We start from the raw sequence: 23076 nt of genomic DNA on the forward strand, positions 1-23076 counted from the left end.
CCAGGAGGAGCCAGGGCTGGGGATGTAAATTGTAAGTCATTTGCAGCCATGCAGTACCCAAAGCCATGGACCTGGGGACGTGCCAGGGAGAGCTGATGATTGCAGGAGCTGTGTGAGACCAGGACAAAGAAGTGATTGCTGGCCATGGCCATGTGGTAGTCACAGGTGAGCAGTTTCCAGGAAGTGGTGGCTCTAGAAGGCCACTTGGGGTGGGTAGAGGAGAAGCCAGGGGGCATGGAGGTGGTGCGTGTAGACAACACTTTCTGCTGTGGAGGGAAGCAGTGACACGGGCAGTGGTTGGGCAGGGATGGGAGGTAGGGAGTTTCAAAGATGAGGGACACTCGAGTGTGCTTGGATGCGGATAGTAATGGTCTTGTAGAAAGGAAAGTGTGATGGAACTGGAAAGGGGGTGCTAACTGCAGGAGCTGAGTCCTTGAGGAGGTGACAGAGAGGTGATCCTGAGCACAGAGTGGAAGGGGGACACATCCAGCCACAGAAGAGGAGAGGGGGCCCAGCTGTGGGAGGACACTGGCACTGGCACAACAGGGTGATGGGAGCCTTGGAGTATGAGACTGGGGTTGGGGCAGTGTTGGGGGTCTGAGCCATTTGGGAGAGCTGGGACACAGAATGTTAAGCTGTTAGTCTTAACAGGGAAGTGCAGCAGAACCTCAGCTTCATGCTCACGTGAGGTGAGCTGCTGATTTCAAGTGAGACCAGTAGGCACCTGTGTGCACGCGTGCAGTAGGTGGATGGTTGGACTGAACCAGGGTGGAGAAGCTTCCCTGGGACAGCAGCATGGAGGGAAAGAGGGTGAGAGAGTATGGGTGTTTGCAAGATAATTATTGTGCATCTAGACCTAGATGTCCAAGGTGGTGAGAAGGGAAGTGAGGAAGTAAGGATCATATCTTGGAGGTCCCGATGAAGTTTAATAATAACTGGAGCCAAGTGCTAGGGTTAGGTGAGCAGGGCAGTGGGGGAAGGGAAGGAGCCGCCTGCGGTCGAGGTTTCTGGGTTGTAGCAGCCCATGTGGTCTAGCCAAGGAGTGTGGCTGGCAGTGGCTGGGAACAGTGCATGCAGATGCAGGTGGCCCTATTGAGGTGAAGCGGCCACCCGTTGAAGAATCTGGTGGAAGCCATTTCTGATCCTTGTGTGTATCACTCCAGCATCCAGTTGCTGGATTTTCTTTTGTTTCCTACAGTGGAACAGTTTCAAGCTGGATTTGCTGGAGGCCTAGAACGTGAGACAGCATCAAGGGGTGTCCGTGGAAGTAAAGCCCTTGTGATAGAAGTTCCAGAACAAGTTCAGGCCCAAGAATACACTCTCCTTGGGAGGTGGTGGGATGATTGGCTGAGAGGTGGCCTGCTCTGCTACTTTCTCCTCTGGGGAAGCCCCAGATAGGCCAGCCTGGGAAGGAGAAAGGAGAGGCAGTCTGGCCCACCCCTCAGCTGGCTTCACTGGAGCTACCATCTTGAAATGGACCTTCTGGGCATTTGGCAAAGGTAGGCTGGTCCAAGCAGCAGCAAGCAAGGGGACTCAGGATCCCCCTTTCCCAAGGCCTGCAGCTGTCCCCTGAGAGCCAAGCCACTTGCAACTGTCTGGACCCAGGCCAGGTCCTTGCTCATTGACTCTGTACCTGATGCAGATAGAGCCCTGCCCATGTCCCACATGTCTCCCAGTCCTTGGAGATCTCTTCTGTGCTCCCCTTGGAAATCTCTTTGTTGGCTCCGGGTACCCTTGCCTCCCAGTTTACATCCACATACATGCAGTTTGAGAATAGATGTACTTTTATGTACGCATGTACACATACATACTGATTTCAAAATAATTTGGCCTCAATTACCTGCTATAATATTTGGGACCTTATCCTGATAGTAGACAGCTGTGGGTGACCCGCTGAACTTGTTCAGTTGTGGTTCACAGCAGGACACAAGGTGATTTCTAAGCCAGCACTCACCTCCCTAGTTGCCATGTGACCATGTCTTCTTTGGGTGTCCTGGGCTTACACCTGAACTTGGGGGCTTCCCCTGAGGGAACCCATACCGGAAAACATGTTAACATGGCCTGGAGGCCTCTGGATGAAGAGGTAGGCCAAATGTGTTACCTTTGCAACCAAAACGATGTCATGTTGGAGAATCCACAGTCCTTCCCATCTTCCACCCTCACCACCATTCAGCCACACACCTCCCAGGGAAGGCACCTCAGAAACAGCCACATTAAAGGGAGTTTAGCCCAGCTGACAGTGGTCAGATTTGTGCACTGGAGAATTTCCATTTGGGGAAATTGGACAAGGGCCTACGGGCATGTGGCTCAATTGGATGTAATCAACGATTCTTTGTTGTAGTTTTACTGTGTGAAGAAACTTTCTAGTACATGTTTCCTATTTATTTACCGTTTGTAAAAGAATAAGGTATAGGTAGAAATTCAATATGACTGACATTTATTTTCCATCCTACCAGAATTTATTTCTCCTTTTTTTCTTGATTTTTTATACAGAAATTTGATTTGATTTTAGCACTTTAAAATTAGCCACCACTTTTCAGAAATATAAACATTCTATAAATTGAGAGACAGGAGTACTTTAGTGAAGAGGCAGAAAGCCAGAAAGTTCTCACTGCCAGCCTGTCTACGCTGTGTGGTGCCTGGTTTCCTGGCCAGGGCAGAGATTCAAGGGAACTTGGGCCAAACCTCTCATTGTGCAGACAGGGAAACCGAGGTCTGAGGGGAAGGAACTGGGCCCATCTTGCCTCCCGGTCTGGTGACCAAGCCTGCTTTCCTGTCTTCTCTGTCTAGGAGGAGAGTCTCTGTGGCCCAGGAGGAGCCCAGACCTGGATGAGAGCTGCCTGTCAAGGCCTGGGTGGGATGCACGCAATGGGACAAGGACAATCTGGGGAGGTTCCGCCCTGACCCCTTGGGGGCTGTGGGGATCCACAGTCACAAAGAAATTTAGAAACTTATTTCTCAGATTACGCAGGACAGGGCTTGGTTCTGGCTTCTTTGTCCTGAACAGTTTACTGGGATGGGGAAAGACAGATCTTTTAACCCTTTCCTGGGGAGAGGCCTAAGGGTGTGGAGGCTGGACCAGACCCAGGGTCCTGGGGGTTCCCATTCTGCTGAGAACAGTGAGAGTGTGATGAGGATGGTCTGCGTAAGGGTAAGAATCCTTTTAGGCTAGGTGGCGGGGGAGGTCACCTGGGGAGTGGGAGGGACTGTTTCTTTTATGGGCTGTGCCCTGCCCTTCCTTCTCATATCCTTGGTGAGAGGTGTGCTGGCCTCCATGGGAGGGTTTTGCCCAGAGGTGGAGAGTTGGAGAATGAGTGTCCTTGCTCTGCAAGGTCAGACCAGAGGCCCAGGGATTTGCAGGTGGTACTAGGAAAGCAATGTTTTCTTGCTCCACGTGGCTCCTGAGGGCAGAAGCAGGCCTGGGGGATGAACCCAAGTAATACAGCATTGTGGTTAAGAGTGCTGACACTTACTTGCTGGGTGACTGGGCCAGTTACTTAACCCTTCTGAACCTCTATTTCCTCATCCATGAAATGGGTCTAACATTAGTGCCTACCTTATAGGGCTATAAAGATAAAATAAGACAATATATAAAAATATGAGCGGCAGGTACTGTTGTTAATAACAGTGATAAGAAGACGATTTATAAACGTTGGAAAGTAGGGAAGTGTGTTCACGCTGAATACAATGTTAGGAGTGTCCCTATTCAGAATCTGTTACATCTTGAGGGAGGGAGCTCTCTGTCACTGGAGGCATCCAAGTAAAAGCTAGAGGTCTCCTAACTGGGGATGTTGTCGAAGTACAATGCTTCAGACTGGGATGAGCACGATGATCCTGAAAGGTCTGTAGCCCATGATTGTGGGCCAGAGGAAGGGGCGGGCTGGAAGGCAGTGGTTTCATTCTGGGAACCGTATCCCTCATATGAGGCACCGAGCCCTCGAGACCCCGTGGAGTCTCTGGGCTGTGGGGCAGGGAGCGCCAGGCTTGAAGGATCCTCTTTGTGGAGCCATTTAACTAAGCCCCAGAACTGGGGAGGGCCTTGACCAGGTGCCTGGTGTGTGGGAGGCGCTGAGTAGAGCCTTCCACTTCTTGCTCTGGAGAGTTTGCCTCTGCTAGGCAGCTGGAGAGGTGTGATGGACTGAGACGGCGCAGGCCACTGCCCTGGGCCAGCCAGGTTTGTGTGCCCGTGACCTGGATGGAGCAGTGGCCTCTGACTCATGCTGTCTCTTGCTTGCTTGTTCCAGGGGTACAAGGGACCCAGGGGTCCCTCTGGGTATCAGACACGGGTGTGGAAAGGGGGATGGGATAAATCATGCAGGGCTTGGCTGAGAGTTCATCACAGGCCCTCATGGCAACAAAGCTGTGGTAGGCCTTGGAGGCGTGTCCCGGGCCTGGAGCCACCAGCTGGAAGACAGGCCTCCTGTCGGGGTTCTGCAGGTGCACAGCGGCAGAGGCCCTTGGATTTGGCCGCCACTTTTTGTCCAGGTTTGGGCTCAACCTCTGTCCCTGAGCCTGAATGCCCTGGTCCCCTCCCCACACTGTCCTTCCTGCATTTCCACCCTCACCCGGGGGCCTTCCCCTCTACCTCGTATGCTCTTTCCTTCTCGCGTCAGTTTCTTTTGCACGCTAACAATTTCTCCGTTCTGTCTGCTGTGGAAACCTGGGCTGACAGTCCCTGGGTGACCATGTGACTCAGCCTGGATGGGACTGTGAAGGGAGAATCTCCTTGTCTCTGACGGCAGAGTGGAGATGTGTCTGCAAGGACAGGGGATGTATAGCTTGTCTTGGAGGAGGGAGGATGAAGCTGGTGTAGGGGGAACTGAGGGGAGGGATGGTAAGAGTGTTGGGTCTCTCACTTCCAGTCTTAGCCCCTGCCTCAGTGTGTCCTGGGGCTAGTACCTTCCCCTTCAGGTCAGGAGGTTTGAGTTGAATTTCTAATCCTTGCAACCAGGAACCTGATGGATAGTCATCCTTCAGGACCCACAGATGGTACCTCCTTTGGGACACGTGTCCACACTTTGTCATAGCACCGGGCAGGACATTGGCTGCCCTCAGTTCTTGGGCCTTATTTTTCCATTTCTCCCTGCCCATAGCAGGCACACAGTAGGTACAAAGTCAAACTGCTCTGCATGGATACATGTGTGCTCAGTATAAGGTTTGACATTGACATTTTAACAAGCACATCAGAACTTTTGCAGACAATTGAGTGTTACTTGATAAAATGGTTACATGGAAGCCTCAAATTTGTTCCAATAATGCCATTTTTCCCTGGAACATTTCTTGGCCTCTTGATTGGGCCTGTTGATGAAGCACAGAAGGCAACCGTCTTGATTTGGCTCCAAAATGATGCTTTCTGTCTGATCCACAGAAACAGCTAGAAGGGGCACAGAAAACGTTGGCTGCTGTTGGGGGCTTAGTGGTAGGTGTTCAGTCGGACTTGGAGGGGGCTCCTGAGATGCAGCCTCAGAACAGGAGGAGGTGGGAAGTGGGAAGTGGGTGGAATTGGGTTGTGTTGTCACTGGAGTTCCAATTCAAATGGAGAAGGTCCAGTGAATTTATAGAAACGCTTCCTTCATTCACTGCTTTGTGTTCACAGCTGCGCTCCCAGTCCTTGTTATGTAGTAAGCACTCAATAGATACTTGTTGAACAAGTGAAGGAATTCAACAAATATTTATTTGTAAATCATGCCTATTATTTTCCATCCACTGCGGTAGGTACTCTTAGTACTTTGTAGGATGACGTGGTGTGTGTGTGTGTGTGTGTGTGTGTATATACACATGTGCATATGCAGACACACATACGTTAACCCACATCTAGTTGTATGTTTCATTGGCCCCTGTGATGACTGCCTTCACTGGGGGATAATAACACATTTGCTGGGCTTTGCCATCATATTTTTTTGTTTTTATTTCCAAGGCCAACACCTGATTTTTTAAGGGAATATTTGATGTAGGGAAACATTAGATGAAAAACACGCACTCCTGGCTCATTTATCGTGAATGAGCATTAGCTGCCCTCCTCCCTGCCCCCAAACCCCCATCCCGCCATGTGCACACCCATGTGCTTTCAACCTGAAATAACAGCGCTTCGTATTGAAGTGGGGGACCAGCACACCTTAGGGATAATGAGCCTTTGCCCCTAGGATTTTCCTGTCTGCCTCTAGGTAAAGCTAAACCCTTGTGATGTGCTTCGGGCTCGAGTGCAGTGCCTTGGTGTGTGTGCATGTGCCTTATGGCAGTGGCTTTTGTGCCTCTGCTTTTTGTAAGCAATAGAAGCTCTGATGTAATGAGATTTTATGCAGAGCCCCATGGATAGACAACACAGTAAAAGTGGATCTGCTTTGCTGAAAGGAGGGTGGGCCCCTTTGCTCAGCTTTCCTATCACCTCCTCCCATTCCCCTGCCAGGGCCTCATAGAATGTCATGGAATCCCAGGGCTCCTCAAGGCCCTGGAGGAAGAGCCTGCACACATGTAGGGTCACATATGTGTACTCACAGATGCTCGCCTGTCAGCTGTACTGTGTTCATGCTCTTCTCTCTCTCTTCCCCCGTGCTTGCCGTCCCTGGTTCAGGCGGGTCTCATCCGCACAGATAGCACCGACTTCTTCATTGAGCCTCTGGAGCGGGGCCAGCAGGAGAAGGAGGCCAGCGGGAGGACACATGTGGTGTACCGCCGGGAGGCCGTCCAGCAGGAGTGGGCAGAACCTCACGGGGACCTGCACAATGAAGGTAGGCTGTAGGTAGGGGCCTGTGCGCTGCTTCTCTCCCTACCTCTGGAGTGTTTCCTGGTAACTTCTGTCCTTAAGCTGTCCATGCCTGGCCTCAGTCTTCTTACCTGTAAAATGGGACTGGGCCACATAGATCTGCTGTACTGGCAGAGAAACCCCATTGCGTTCTAGGAGCTGCTGTAATTGGCTGGAGCTAGGGGCCAGAGGAGCCACTTGTGTCCTGAACTGTGGTCCCTGGGACTCCAGAGGTCTCTGAGGAGCTCACTATTTCTTCTCAAGGCTATTTCTGAGCCAAGGCAGAAGGTAGAATGCCTGCAGTGAGTTTTTCCCCCTAAAGTCAACTCAACCGTGTGGGAACCACAGGAAAGGAGTTATTAGGGCACCTGCAGGGAGGCTGCCTGGTGTCAGGACGTCATGGTCAGCTGTGTGTCCTGTAGACCATTTTACAATCCTATCTTCAAGTCTGTCTACTGCGTGATCCAAGGCAACTTACCTAAGATCTCTGAGCCCTCATTTTCCTCATCAGTAAAGCAGAGATGATCCATGTCTACCCGTAAATGTTATATGTAATGGTGATGGTGTCTATGAAAATCCCAGTATAGGGCTTGGCATGTAGTAGGTGCTGGATAAATGGCAGCTCTCCTTACAGTATTATTAAGGGTAACTGCTGACGTGTTAGGGTGGGAACCCCCCGAGGGAAGGGGCGTCCCTGCGCCCAGGTGACCAGTGCAGGAGCCTACACACCAGAGGCACTCAAGACTTATGGTTGGGCAAATAAACTGGATGTGACAGGTGCTGGTCCTGGGCCCGTGGTCAGCTTCACAGTGTCACAAAGCTCCTTTGGCCAAGAAGAGATGAGGAGGCCATAGGTGAAATCTGGTTATGACTGGACCACACACACCGTTGTGCCAGCTCCCTGTGGGACTGGGCTTGGCATAAGAAATGCCTGGAAGCCAGTTGTCCCCACAGATGGTGTATCCATTGAAGCTCCAGCTGCTCTCCAAGTGTCACTCACAAGAGAGCCGTGGCACCAGAGCCAGAGGATTCTGTAGGCCTAAGGTGGGGAGGGCAGGGCTGGTGGGGCCTCTGAGCGCTGGTGTGGATTTCAGGGCACCCTTCCCTCCACCAGGGTTGGGAAGAGGAATGAGTCTCCGCTGGGCTCCATTTTTTTAGGCCAATTCTGAATCCAAAGACCATAAGGTCCCCTCTTTTAGGAAGAGATGTTGGGGAAGTCCAGCTCCAGAGCTGTGAGTCTGGAACCAGCTGCATCACCAGCCACCATGGTGGGCAGCTGGGACGCTGAGACCACTGAGCACATGGAGCTGGAGTTCAGACCCAAAGAAATGTAGCTGCGACTCTTGCCCCACACCAGGCTCCAGGGCTGGAACTCCAGTCTGTGGGCCTTCCTTAGAAAGACCAGGGGTAGGAGAAGACTTTCTTGGAAAGCTGCGACTTGTACTTCTATTTGAAGGCCAGTCGTGGGGCTGAGCCCAGTGTGGGGAGAAGCATTTCTAGGCGTGCCTGTCTCCATTTCACATACTTGATTAAAGCTTCAGTTTGGCTCTTTGGGTCTGGTTTTCCGCACACAGAGAGGTGCCTTGGAGGCCTGGCCAGGTGCTCAAAGCCTGCCTAGCAGCCGGCCAAAGGCTTTTCGGGAATCTCCCTCAGGCTGGGGACCTCTGCATCTCCACCTGTCCCCATCATCCACAGGTGTCCCTCCCCATGGTTCCTCAGACCTGGGAGTCTCCTGGGTCTGTTCTCTTCTCCTACCCAGGCTGGGGGTCCTGGAGGACAGGAATTCCCAGTGCTGGGTCCCCAGGCTTGAGCTGGCCCTCACCCTACGGCCCTGCCTTGGCCCCTGAGGCTGTGCCCTGAATGCTCTCCTGCTGCAAACGCTGCCTTCTCCTATTTAACCCATGGTCCTACTCTCCGGAACCCCGATTCCCAGCCCCCTGATTCCACTGTAAGGGAGTCTGAGGTGCACCAGTGAACCTGGGGTGGAGGGGACAATTCCTCTTCGCACTCAGTAAGGCTCACAGCTCTCCTTGGGCTGCCCATGCCAGGGACGCCAACCGGGCTGGGGCTCAGGGCGACCCATGCTTTCATGCAAACACATTGAGATAAACATTCACTCACATACTTGTACACCCATTTTGAGGCATACGATTCGCTGGGTTTTTAAAATTATATTCACAATGCTGTGCAGCCATCACTTCCATCTAATTCCAGAACATTCCCATCCATTAGTTGTAGTTGCTCCTGTTTCCCCACCGTCCAATGCCCCCTGGCAACCACTAATCTACTTTCTATCTTTCTAAATAAGATATCTATCTTTCTAAATAGGATTTGCCCATTCAGGATGTTTCATGGAATGAAATCATACAGTATGTGCCTTTGGTGCCTGGCTTCTTTCACTCAGCGTGTTTTCAAGGCTTATCCATGGGGTCGCCTGTCTTGATGCTTCTCTCCTCTTTATAACGGAACTCCCGTCCAGTGTATGGACATGCCACATTTATCATTCATCTGGTGGACACTGGAGTTGTTTCTATCTTTTGGCTACGATGAAATGCTGCTGTGAACATTCGTGTCAAGTTTTTATGTGAACATACGTTTTCAATTCTCTTGAGTACATACTTAGCAGTGGAATTACTGGGTCACATGGCACCTCTAGGTTTAACTGTCAACTGTATTTTCAAAGCAGCTGCACCATTTTCCATTGGCCTGGGGCTTCTTGGGTGGCTTATGGCAGCTTCCCAGTGGCTGGCGGGCCCTACTCTGCCCTGAGGGTTGTCTGCTCCTGTCATCCTGAAGGATGAGGGACCCACAGAAGACAGTGCGGCTGGAGCCCCCCACAGCATCCAAGGCTAATGCTGGCTGCTCCTCCCTAATTCCCCAGAAAGTCTGCAGAGAGAGAATTATGGCTGTGCCCTGATAGAGTGTGGTCATGGCTGGGGGAGGCCTGAGTTTACTTTCTGGGCTGTTGTCATGAAGCTGCTGTGTGACCTAGGGTGAGTGGGGTAACCTCTCCAGCCTTCCTGTGACATGCCTGGCAGGGAGGGCTCTGAGAGGTCAAGTGCGGCATTCCACTCGCAGGGCTTACACTTCTGGGCACAGCCCATGTGTTGAGGGTGACGGTTATTTATTCTCCCTGCTCCATGGACAGAGCCTTGTGCCTTCCCCTCCCCTGCCGGGGGCGGCCCTCCTCTCTCCCAGGAGTTTGGTTATGGGCTGCTGCGCTTGCCATTGGCTCAGACACCAGGGCCACCAGAAACTGCCTGCAGTGTGAGCTCAGAGCAGCGCCAGCCTCAAGGGTAAGTGAGGACGAAACCCACCCGAGCCCTGCTCACCAGGCTGTGCGTCCACCCAGAGGGCTTTCCCTGCCAGGCCAGTAGCCACACATTTTTCCAGCTCTTAAGTCTAGGGCTTTGTTCCTTTGCACTATAGCACCACTCAGCAAAGAGGAGATAAAAACAAACGGTAGCACCGAGCCCTGTGTGTTCCCTGTTACCCGTCCTCAGATCCCCGTTACCTGAGAACCCGTGTGGGTAGCAGCGTAGAGGTGGCTCGGGTCTCTGCAGAGGTTCTTGTGGATGCATCCATGTGCGTCACCCATGTGTGGACGGGGTCTGCACACACTCGCTCCCGTGTGTAACATAAATAATCACAATGGACTGGGCAGGGACAGGGCCCTCTGCCCTCTGTGCTGAAGTGGATTTTCTCCTGCTCTCTGTTCAGCCCCAGCTTCAGTGTCCCCTCCTCAGGAAGCCTCCCTCAACAGGTCTGGATCTCCAGGGGCGCGCCTTCTCTGATCAGTCCTGTGGTAGCCTTTGATATTCTTGTATTGTTACAATCCAATTTCTTATTTGTCCCCTCTGCTAGGCAGTGGGCTCAAGGGCGGAGGCTGGGCCTTTATCACCTACTCCCTGTCCATCCATTGAATAGTGCGGGGCCCCTCCTGCTGCCACAGCCCTGATACATGCTGGGGATAGCGTGGTGGCCTCTTTACATCCTCAGTCCCAGCCTTCTATCTGGGGAGCTCTCAAATACCTGTGGATAAATGAAGGTTCTTAGAAATTAATGGTACGAGTATCAAAACTTCAGAGTGAGATGGGGGGAAGTCATTAAGAGTTAAGGCTCTGGGGCCTTCTTGAGAGACCCCAGCCTCCTGTCCTGACTTCTTAGCTTTCCCTGCGACGTCTCCACGTACCCTCACTCCACCGCCCCAGCAGAGTTTATCTTCATTCAGGCTATAGCATAGATGACTGACAGCGCTCAAGCTGTTACCCTTCTACATGGTGGCATCGATGGTAATGTTTCAAAGCATGGGCTTTTGATTCAGACAGACCCACGCGAGAAGCTACTTAACATCTTTGAACTTCAATGTGTTCACCAGTGTAATGGGGACAACAATCTGATAGAGTTGTTGTAAAGATTAGATTAGATTGGTTTGCGTTCGATTAGATTAGAGGTCAGTAAAGGTAAGGCCCAGGGCCAGGTACAGCCTGGCAGCTGTCTTGTAGAGGAGGTTGGATTGGAACACAGACACACTCACAGTCTCATCTGCGGCTGATTTTGTGCTTCAGTGTCAGAATTGAATGGTTGTGACCGAGAATGAATGACCCACAGAGCCTAAAATATTTATCTGGCCCTTTACAGAAAAAGTTTAGTAACTCTTGGATTATATAATACAAGTTAATAAATGCTATTTTGCTTTTAGCCAAAAGGGCAAAGCAGCGATGGTGAAATTTGGGGTCCCTGACAGTTCCTGGGTGGGATTTGAGAGGCTCAGGGCTCATAGGAGTATCCGAGAGTTCCTCAGATGCCCTGTGAGGCCACAGTAGCCCCATGACTTTTTTCCTTTTTGGAGATATTGCCAACTTTGATTTTTACAGCAACGTTGTGGGTTAGAGATAAAGGGTGGTTCATCCTCATGTTATAGGAGAGGCGATGGAGGCAGAGAAGCGAGGGATGGGGCCTGGGATGCCCAGAGAGATAGGATGAGTGGCTCCTGGAACCCAGGCATTCTGCTCTGGGTCAGTTCTCCCCACTCTGCTACTCATTGCTTCAAAGACTTAGCCATGCCCTCGTAGCAGGAAAATGGTTCTTGCCCATGAGTTGACCTGGTATAGAACAATGCCTCATACTGCTTTACTTACAGAGGCAGGGAAAGGGGTGCCCGTGATGGAGCCAGAGGTAGGTGGGGGGTGATGTCACAGTGACAGCCTCTCCTGTGGGTTGGACCTCACTCTCTTCCTGTCTTGGTTCCAGCCTTTGGCCTGGGAGACCTTCCCAACCTGCTGGGCCTGGTAGGGGACCAGCTGGGCGACACAGAGCGGAAGCGGCGGCATGCCAAGCCAGGCAGCTACAGCATCGAGGTGCTGCTGGTGGTGGATGACTCGGTGGTTCGCTTCCATGGCAAGGAGCATGTGCAGAACTACGTCCTCACCCTTATGAATATCGTGAGTGTCCACGTGTCCTGGGACTTGAGGGGAGTGGGGTGGGGTGGGCCCCAGTGCTGATCCAAATGGAAGTTTCTGGGGCCTGGTATTTTTCAGGTGAACTTGGGGGAGTCATTGCTTACTCCTTAGCCCAGCAGGCACGCCCTTGGCAGCCAGGTTCGACGGTATAATGAGCCTGAATTGGCCTGATCCCAGCTGTACATATCTGGGCTGAGGTGACCCACCTGGCCTCCTGTGCTGGAGCCTGTGGACAGTGGGTTCTGGGCTTGGACACGTTCAGAGTCTGGCTCAGGCGTGGCCCGGAGCCTTGCTTGTGTTGGAGTTGAAGGGACTTCCCTGGGACTCATCATCTGGAAGAAATGCCCAACCCCAGGCTGGGGAGACTGGCCAAGGAGCTGTCAATCTGTGAAGTGGGTCCTGAGGCCCTGACACGGGCCTTGGGTGTGCGCAGGCAGGCAAGGACAATCAGGGATGTGGGCAGATTCTAAGACCGTGGTGAAGCAGAGAGCCCGTGCCCTCAGCTGCTGCCTGCAGTTGTCCTGCAGAGATACAGGACTCTCGTCACAGAAAACCTAGTCTTTCAAGAAAAGTCAGAAATGTAGTTTTTTTTTTAAAAAGTGTTTAAAAATTTTATTATGGAAAATTTTAATCCAGATATTTAAGTTAACATTTCCAGTTTTTAAATGTTAAAAGAGAAACCCACTGTGGATGCCAAACAAAACACACCGTAGGCCACAGGTAGCCCCGAGTGAGCATCCCTGGGCTAAAGGGGCAGAGACAAGGAAGAGCAAGAGGGAAAGGGGGGTGAAAGCATGGGGCCTTTGTCAGGGTGCCTGTGGCTGTGTGGTTCTGGGAAAGGATGGGGACCTGTCTGGGTGAAGTGAGACCCAAGGTAGAAATAGTGCAGTCAGGGATCAGATGCTGGGGATGGGGGCCGGACACTCAGCCCTCCCCTGTGAAGTGCAGTACCAGAGGCAGGTGACCCACTGGGATAGACCCCAGCTCAGCATAGGACGCTGTGCAGTCCAGGCGGGGAGAAGGTGGGCAGCAGTGCACAAGGGAAAATGCCACATCAACAAGAGGCAGCAGGGCAGGTGCCCTTCACCTCTGAGCCTCTGCAAGGTGACCAGGTTAATGGCTCATCATAAACATTCATCTGGAATACCAGAGCTAAGAAAGAAGATATGTATGTGGTGGGTCCTGAAGAATTTGAGCGAGGCCTCTTTTGAAGGACAAAGCTTCAGCCCCTGCATGGGCCCTCACTGGCCTTGATGTTAGGGCCCTCTGCCCCTAGGCCTGTTTGGAGAGGATAAAGAGGTTGGCTAGTTGCATGATCATCCAGACCGACAGATGACTGTAGTATGCCAGGGCCGGGATAGAGTCGCCTTATCCTCAGTCTACCATGGGCAGTGCTGACAGGCTGTGAGGGATGTGCAATTGATTGTGCTACTGCACTAAGAGGAATATTAGTGAATCGACCAAGAGCACACAGTCTGACTCGGCCCCTTCCTGTCTTTGTGACTTTGGGGGTGAGTTAAGAACCCTCTGGAGTATCTCCTTCTGCGCTTTGCAAGCAGCATTAACAGTACTTACTACCAGAGGTTTTGGAGAGGATAAAACGAGTGCACAGTGCAGAGCATGGCCATGTAGAGCATATGCTGTTAGTGGGCGGTGGTTGGTGATAATACTGTGACCTTTGTGAAGTGACTGGTCATGCATTTCTGGGAATGGAACAGTTGATGGGGAGAAATGTCAATCCCACGTCATGTCAGTCCCCCTGGAAACATAGGTAGGGCGTTGCCTGGGTCCATAATCTGGCTGCACCTTTGATGAGGTGGTCGCTAGGGGGACAGCCCCTTAATGTCTCTGTGACCTTGGGCAGGGAACCTATGTTGCTCATCATAGGATGCAAATGATGAAAAACCAACTCAATCTAGATTAAGACAAACGTGGTAATTTCTTGGCTCATGGGTCAGACTGGGGGAGGGACAGGTTGGAGCTGGTTGTGAGAGTAATTGAAACTAGAGGAAGTTTTCAGGCTAGCTTCTCTCTCTGTGACATCCTGATTCTCTCTGACCAACTTCTCTACCAGACATTCTGGCCACTGACAACACAACGCTGACTCCTATCCCCATCCATGGCTGGAGACAAAAGGAGTTTCCCCTCTGGTTGCCAGGCAAAAATCTCCCAGGGCAGGACTCTGATTGGCCTAACCTGGGTCACATGCCACTCTTTGGAGAGCATCAGTGCTCCAAGGCTGGAGAGAGGTTAGACACAGCCATGGCCGCTGGAGAAATTGTTCTGAGCTGTCCTGGCACCCCAGTTTGTGTCTGCTACAGTTTAGCCCCTTAGAGCCTCTGCTTTTTCAGAATAGTGTCTGCTTTTGGGTTTGTGAATATTTAGTATCCAGGGTATCTAGCACATGCCTCACACATAGTGGGTACTCAAGTAATGTTTTCTGTCATTATTATTGTTACATTGTTTGTTTGTTTTTGCGTGTATAAGTTGTTCCTCACCTGAGTTTGGGAAAGTGAGTTCCTTGAGGGGAGGGGCTTTGTCTTTTTAGGAATCCCAACAGCACACACAGCACAGTGTCTGAGACCTGAGAGGTGATTGGTAAACGTAGAGGTGAATGGCATCTATGAGAAAAGCAGGTGGCTGGCACCCATTGAGATGGTAGCAGCAGAGAGCAGCAGAGTTCTCTCTGCAATGTCAACGTCAATAAAAGAACAGGAGCAGAGATCAGTTCCAATTACAGGAGCCCAGGGAGCAGGCGGGGGGCTAGAAAGTCTGTCCCTGGTCGCCTCTGTGTATGGACACTTCTTCCATCCCAGGAGCTCAGTGTGTGGTTTTGGACAGAAAGAGCAAAGGCTACCACATGGAGTTGTTTGAGAAAGAGAGAGGGAGGGGAGGGGAGGATGCCTGTGAATCTGAATACACCCACCATCCTGGAACACTCGACCACCCACCCAGTGTCCACAAATCACAGGCCCAGCCTGAGGCCACAGCTGGGGACCGACCCCATTAGTGGGAGGCCATGCTGAGAGCCAGGTTTGGCTCCTGGAGCCAGCAGGTGGGGGACAAGAGGAAGGGCAGGAAAGGGGAAAGGGGCAGGGGAGACCTCAGGATGCCCAAGAGTGGTAGGAGCCTGGGTCCTACTGCCCAAAGCTGGGGCTGAAGACCCCAGGACTGTAAGCCAGGCCCTACTGCAGCCCCAGAATCCTTCACTTTGTTAAAAGATAATTTTCAGGAAAAGGTAAACTCATGACTGTCATAGAGAAATAAAAGGGAACATGTGTTAAAGATTTGACTCTACTCATTAATGAGGGAAACAGGCAGATGTTATAACTCATTCAAAAGAGAACCCAAGGACAGAAACATTATAGATTAGGAATTTTACAATGAATGTGCAAAAGGAGACAAAATTAGTGTTGTGTAGGGTGGGAGGGAAGGCTCTTTAGCCTCTGCCAGAGAAGATGGAACCGCCTGCGTGCAGACAGGAAAGTTGCGTTGCTCTTAGTGACCCATGGTGCTCTCTGCCGTGAGGGCGCTTTCTTTGCGTCTGATTCCAATAAGGGGGAAAGGCACGCTGCGGCAGTGCCTGCCTTCCACTGAAGTACAAGTTTTTATTCTGTGGTTTGGGGCCTGACCAGGTGTGAGGAGTCTGATGACTTGCCCTACTTAAAAACCTTTGCCCCCATTCTTGGAACCAGCGGAGCAGCAGCATCTCCCAGGCCACAGCCCTGGATTGGACTGGGTTACAGCCCTCACAGCAGTGTGGTGGGATTCTGTCTCTTCCCCAGCTCTGTTCTGCCACCTACTCCTCACTTCCAGGATTCTGGCTGGGGTTAGGAGAGTGAGAGTGCTTGGGGCAGTGGTGGGGGTGAGTTGTCTGGGGGGGACCACAAAGCAGTCTTGGGTGATCTGCTCCATTCTTTCTCTCATCTTTCAGAGAAACTCTTTCAGAGGTACCTGGAGGGACCTCCACGAATTCTGTTGCTCGGCTCCTTAACTCTTGGTTGGACTGAGGTGTCGCCAGGTTCTGGAGGGTGGATCAGGTTTGCTAGAGCCCTGCTCCCCAGTTGGCTTGACTGCCAGCTTCAGCTGACATCCATTCATTTGTTCGGAGTTGGGTGCTGTGCTACCTCTGTGCGCCCTCCGTGGGGCTAGGTATTGGGTGGGGTGGGGTGGGAGTCAGGGTTCTTGTGGTTGCAGGTGACAGACCCAGCTCACACTAGCTGAAACCAAAGAGGGGTCTATTGGCTGGGAGCTGCTGATGTGCCCACAGGTAGAAGCTGCGGGACAGGAGCCCCAGGGACCACAGGACGAGGGCTTCAGGCTCCTTAGGGCACGGTCTCCTACTCTGCTGGCCCATGCTTGTCAGTGGAGCCCAGCAGCAGATGGGCTTTCTCCCCATGATGGGAAATGGGAACACCCCAGGTGCTCACACTTAGGACCCAAATGCCAGAAGGCTTGTTCTTGCCCTCCTAGGGAAGACTGACTAGGGTGGGACATGTGGCTATCCCTGTACTAATTACTGTGTCTAGAAGGTTGGTTTGGGTCTGCTGGGCCACAGCTTGCCACTGTGTATGGGGGTGAGGTGCAGCAGGACCTGTGCCCAGAAAGCAAGCAGCACATCATGCAGACAGGAAGAATGGCTTCCACAGTGGGGAACACAAAAGGAAGAGAAAACACAGTCCCTGTCCTCTGAGCTTATACTGCTGTGTGTCCGTAGACCACTGCAAAAGATCTAATTGCAAGCCGGGTACCATGACTCACACCTATAATCCTAGCACTTTGGGAGTCCAAGACAGGAGGATTGTTTGGGGGCAGGAGTTCAAGACCAGCCTGGGCATAGCAAGTCCCCATTTCTATAAAAAATTAAAAAAATTAGCCAGGCAAGGTGGTGCACAACTGTAGTCCTAGCTACTCAGGAGGTTGAGGTGGGAGGATGGCTGGAGCCCAGGAGGTCAAGGCTACAATGAGCTGTGATTATGCCACTGCACTCCACCCTGCCAACAGAGTAAGACCCTGTCTCTAGAATCAAAAAAAGGAAAAGAATATCATTGTAGAAATTATTAGCATTGTTTTTGAGCAATCACTGGGAGGGAGCCAGACTCTTTGTAGACTCTACCTCATTTACATAAGTCTCCCTATAACCCTACGAGAGGTCTGAGTAGCCTCAATGTCCTTACATAGAAACTGGGGTACAGAGACAGGTTGTAACTTGCTAGTCTCCCATCTGATAGGCCGTGGGGCTGGGATCTGAGCACCGCTGTGTCCACTCCAGAGCTCAAATTCTTCCCCAGGCCTGGTGCCAGCTGGTGCTGTCCGTGGCTGGTGACCCAGCTGTTATGGCAGAAAAGCTTTTCCCTACACTCTTATGTTCAGTTCTGGAGGGCTTGTGAGTTAAACTGAAAGAGACAGACTGGCAGGAGAAAAGAGTTGATTTGCCAGTTCCTTGTATATAGGGTTACTCTATGATGAGTACCTCAAAGAGGGGGTGAAAACAGAGAGCTTGGCCAGGTGCAGCGGCTCATGCATGTAATCCCAGCACTTTGGGAGGCTGAGGCAGGTGGATCACCTAAGGTCAGGAGTTTGAGACCAGCCTGACCGATATGGTGAAACCCCATCTTTACTAAAAATATAAAAATTAGCTGGGTGTGGTGGTGTGTGCCTATAGTTCCAGCTGCTCAGGAGGCTGAGACAGGAGAATTGCTTGAACCCGGGAGGCGGAGGTTGCGGTGAGCCGAGATCGGGCCATTGCACTCCAGCCTGGGCCACAGAGGGAGACTGCAGTCTCAAAAAAAAAAAAGAAAGAAAGAAAAGAAAGAAACAAACAAAACCTGGGGCTTATATTCTTAGCTTAATAGGGAGAGAAAGGGAGAAGGGAGAAAGGTTTCTTTAGGAAAGACAGGTGGGTCTTTAGGAGAACAGATGGGAGATGAAGTCTGTGATGTTTACTTAAGCCGGGTCAAGTGGTATTTCTGTCTTTATGACCATGAAATTCCCTTAAGGGGATTTCCAACAACCTCTTTCCCAGATGCTGCTGCTTTTAAGGGAAGCTGAGAAGGCTTCTTTCTGCATCTGTTGGCTTTCAGATGTCTTCAGCTTACACTGATCTGTATCCTAACGCTGGGGTTCCAAATGGGCCCTCACACAGGCTGAGAAAAGGACCCCCGGAGACGGAGTGCTTGCATGCACGTATGTCCTGAAGGGGCCGTGACCTGTGCCAGCTCCTACGGTCTCTGCTTGGCGAGGGGCTCCACATGCGTGGCTTCTGAGCACTGTGTGCCCTCGGCAAGGCCCCTCCCAGACCCACTGGGTGGCCTGGTCTGAGCCCCTGATAAGGGTTCTAAGAGAGTCAGCTCAAATGACGGGGGTGAGGGTGGAGGGGATGCTCTTTGGGGCTATGGGAAAAACAGTGAAACCTACCTCTGAGGTGGAGAGCTGAAGGCAGCGAAGTCTGGAAGGTAGTGGGGAGAGTAGACGGGAGCTTGTTCCCCAGGCAGAATTTAGGAGTTTCCCTCGGAAACCGGAAGAGGTCTTTCGATGGGCTATAAGTCGAGACGTTTCTTTCCATCGAGCAAAGTGTACTTTTGAAACTTGGCATTCCAGGGCTGGCCTGGCCTGAAACGTGGTGCATTCAGAAGGGGCTGGGAAGCCCTCCAATCTGGAGCTATGAGACCACGTGGATGGTGGCAGAAGCGGGTGGGAAGTTCTCTCTGAGCCCTTGATGTTCATGATGTGGAGGCCAGCTGCCCGGCTATCCTCCTTCCTTGGTGTTCCCCCGATGTCCCCAGGACTTTACTGTTGGAGGAACGGAGGTTCAGTGACCCATTCTAACCTTCTTGGCCAAATTAACACGTTCTGACTTTTGACCCTTGACCTCTGACTCATGCATGACTCAAAGCTGTGGCCGGGGAACTTTGTCAGCTTCCACTGAAGACGGGGCCACGAGCGGGCCACGAGGGCCTGCCTTGGAGACTGCTGTTTGGATAGTCTTGGTCCTACCTTCCCTCTCCCCACAACCTGTCAGAAAGTGGGTGAGGAGAGTAATGATCTTCTCAGAAGTTCTGGAAGGCCGTTAGAGGCTGGGTCTTCTGCTCACTGCTGGGTTGCCCTGTGAATGTGGGAACAGACAGGGCCGGGGATGGGTGAGGGGCACAGTTGAGGCAGAGCTTCCTCTGAGGGAAGCCCAGTTCCTCTTGGGGAGAGAGGCTCACAGCATTGAGATGGACTGTGGCTTAAAGGAGCCGTGACAGTGCAAACCTGCTGCTGCCATCACGGGTATGTGGGCGGTATGGGGTTCAGGCTTCCCCTGAACAGGTGCAGAAGACGGACAGCCAAACTTCCCAGCAAGGGAAGGTGAGCAGATGGGGACCGACAATCTGCCTCCCTGGGGACCAGCAGCTCATCCTGTCCATTGTGTGGGAGCTTTTATTCGGCTAGGATGCTTGATGCTTGAATACCCTTAGGGGATTTCCATGGGGCCAGTAATAACAGCTTGCCTTTGCATTCCCCTTGGAGCACCTGTCTGCTGTGACCATTTCTGATCCTGATTTCCGGGGCCAGGTCTGGGCTGGCGGGACCAGAGAGAGGAGATCTAGTTCCTGGGATGGATAGTCCCATTGTGCTCTTAACCCAGGGAGGAGGGGGCAGAAGCCATTAGTGAAGCACCCAAAGTTATCTGACGAGGCCCCAGGCACTGCTGTCAGCGGCAGCTGGAGGGACAGTCCGGGTGGCCCTGCCTTCCATGTGTCTTTTGCATTGACCTGGGGAGATGCTGTGGATATTCCTGCAGCTTCAGATGATGTGACCAGGCTCCCCTCTCAACCTTTCCGCACATGCTGCTGGGTGCTGTCATTCTCTGTGCCTGTTTCCCCATCTATACTGGGTCATCTTCCTTAAGACTTCTTCAAATCTCAGGACTAGAGAACCATTTGAGCACTTTGAAGCATAAAGGGGTAGTTGTTTTCAGCATTTAGTGAGCACCTGTTGTGTGCCTTGTATCACAGACAGAGGCTCCCGTCCTAGAAGTTTTGGTCTGGCTGCAAAAACAAGCCTTAGTCCTGTGGAATAATCAGGGAACCATGGAGAATGGTACCAGTGCCAAGGAGCTTAGAGGGGATACTGTCCCTGTGGGGTTGTAGAGAGAGGAGGGGTGTCTACAGGGGCTCATTGCTGAGCCTACCTTGAGGGAGAGGGCAATTCGGAGAGAGGAGGGCATGCAGATAGGGTGGCAGATAGCACAGCAGGGTTGTGGGGGCAGGGTTGAGGAAGGAGACCCAGGTGTGTGGTGACAGGTGACAGAAGCCTGCAGAGACCTCCCTGGCATCCAGGTGTGGCGGGATAACTGGGGAGGCAGCAGCATGGACTGTGGCGTAAAGAAGAGGCATGAGAACAGCTCCCCGTGGTGGCATCCAAGGTGGATCTGCCCATTCCCAGGGCCCTCTCCTGGCCCAGGGGTGATGGACCAGTTCTCTGGGGCAAGGACCCCTTTGGACATGGGGAGATGGGGGAACCTCCTAGGCCCTGGAGCTGGAGCACAGGGAGGGTGAGAAGAGAGACAGAGAGGCCCTTTCATCATTTCCTCCCAGCCAGGTTGTAGCCAGAAGCTTCCAGTCTCTGTTTCCTCTAGGAACCCTCTTGGCAGCCAACCTGTCTGGATGATAGGTGCCTGATCCACCTCCACCCGCCGCCCGGCTCCACCTGACTGACAATATATAGATGTTGGGGTGGTTGCCGGGACAACACTGGCTAGCACCTCTGCCAATGGTAGGGTCCTACCAGCTCTCACCTGCCTCAGAGCCCCTTTCTGAGCCTGGGGCCTGCTCAGATGGACTGTGTAGAAGAGCTCGCTTCCCCTTTTAGACCTGGGAGGTTTTGGCGCAGTTGGCTGTCAGATCAGGGCCTTGGCGGCCTCAGCCTGGAAGGGTGGCATTTTGTTTACCCTTGACAAGCGTTACACATCCATCATAAAGGCTGGTTTGGAACACCACAAAAACTGCTTTCCTGCTGATGGAGAGTATGGCTTTGCCAGACATTCTGCTTTTGGGTAGATGAATCTCTAAGGAGCTTATTCTCCTTGACACTGGAAGCAGACAATCCTCTTCTTCCCTCTCTTTTTGGTCTTTTTCTCTTCTCTTATGTCTGTTCCCCAAAACTGCTTTTGCTAAAAGTAAAAAAACTCATTCACTGTAAAGCAGTAGTTCTTTTTAAAGTTTATTTTATTTATTATATTTAAAAATTATTTTATTTTATTTTTTGAGATGGAGTCTCACTCTGTTGCCCAGGCTGGAGTGCAGTGGTGCAATCTCGGCTGACTGCAACTTTCGTCTCCCGGGTTCAAGCAATTCTCCTGCCTCAGCCTCCTGAGTAGCTGGGATTACAGGCATGCCACCACACCCAGGTAATTTTTGTATTTTTAGTAGTGATGGGGAGTCGCTACGTTGGCCAGGCTGGTCTCGAACACCTGACCTCAAGTGATCTGCTCACCTCAGCCTCCCAAAGTGCTGGGATTACAGGTGTGAGCCAAGGTGCCCAGCCTTTTTTTTTTCTTCCAAAGACAGGGTCTTGCTTTGTTACCCAGCCACTGTGCAGTCATGGCTCACTGCAGCCTCAACCTACTGGCTCAAGGGATCCTCCTGACTCAGCCTCCCAAGCACCACAGGTGCATGCCACCATTCTTGGCTAATTTTCTTTCTTTTTTTTTTTTTTAATTTTTAGTAGAGACAGGGTCTTACTATATTACCCAGGCTGGTCTTGAACTCCTGGCCTCAAACAATCCTCCTGCCTTGACCTCCCAGAATGCTAGGATTACAGCTGTGAGCCATGGCGCCCACCCAAGCAGTAGTTCTTAACCAGGGACATTTGGTAATATCTGGAGCTATTTTTTGATTATCACAGCTAGAGGGGATGGGGTGCTACTGGCATCTAGTTGGTAGAGGCCAGGGATTCTGCTAAACATCTTAAAATGCACAGAACAGCTCCCCCAACTGAGTTCATCCACGTCAAATTGTCCATACTGGCCAGATTGAGACCCCCTGACCTATGGTATTAGTTCCAATTGTCACACACAGGAATTTTCAAAGCAAACCCTCTGGGCAGAGAACGATGTGCATCACAGAAGGAGGAGTGCTGGGAATCTTGGTGCGAGAGATATGTGATGTGAGCACCCTTCCTGCGAAGAGAGTTTTATGGTTCACACAGCACTTTTGCTTTCATGGACAGCATCTCACTCCACAAATACACACACACACACACACACACACACACAGAGACACACACACACTTTTTAGAGGTAGGGTCTTGCTTTGTCATCCAGGCTGGAGTGCAGTGGTGCGATCATGGCTCACTGTAGCCTCGACCTCCTGGACTCAAGTGATCCTCTTGCCTCAGCCTCCCAAGTAGCTGGGACTACAGGCATGGCTGATTGTACCCAGCTAATTTTTAATTTAAAAATATAGATATATATAGACAGGGTCTCACTATGTTGCTCAGGATGGTTTTGAATTCCTGAGCTCAAACAATCCTCCTGCCTCAGCCTCCCAAAGCGCTGGTATTATAGGCCTGAGCCATTGTGCCTGGCTGAAATAAGTTTTAAACTAATGGATGCTGTTGATCGAGCACATGCTGTGGGCCAGGCCTGGTTTCAAAGCCTTGACGTCTGTTTTTCCCTCCACCCTCCTGCCTCTACAAGCTGTTTCCTCCACACCCACAGATGAGCAGAGTCAAGCTCCAAGAGGTAAGACCATGCAGTGGTGAGAAGCAGCAGAGCTCGACCTTCCCAGGCCTCCACACTGCCTCTATTTACATACAGGCTGCCAGTCTGGGACGTCAAGGCTACTGCGTTTCACAAATAGGTTGTGGGGGATAAATGCTGAGCAC

General features: G+C 51.8%; 1 protein-coding gene across 3 annotated transcripts in view; it reads left to right on the plus strand.

Annotated features, from left to right (window-relative positions):
• Nucleotides 1–23076, plus strand: part of ADAMTS14 (ADAM metallopeptidase with thrombospondin type 1 motif 14) — a 107493-nt gene that overhangs the window by 22078 nt on the left and 62339 nt on the right. For all 3 annotated transcript variants that reach the window (XR_004176969.1, XM_009214757.4, XM_003903821.5), the window contains exons 3-4: nucleotides 6572–6728; nucleotides 11996–12186. Coding sequence is in view for 2 of the 3 variants with exons in the window: in XM_009214757.4 (XP_009213021.2) it covers nucleotides 6572–6728; nucleotides 11996–12186 (348 nt within the window). In the remaining variant the exon portion in view is untranslated. The remainder of the gene's footprint in view (nucleotides 1–6571; nucleotides 6729–11995; nucleotides 12187–23076) is intronic.

This window comes from Papio anubis, chromosome 11 (assembly GCF_008728515.1).
Source record: "Papio anubis isolate 15944 chromosome 11, Panubis1.0, whole genome shotgun sequence".
NCBI classification, from domain to species: domain Eukaryota; kingdom Metazoa; phylum Chordata; class Mammalia; order Primates; family Cercopithecidae; genus Papio; species Papio anubis.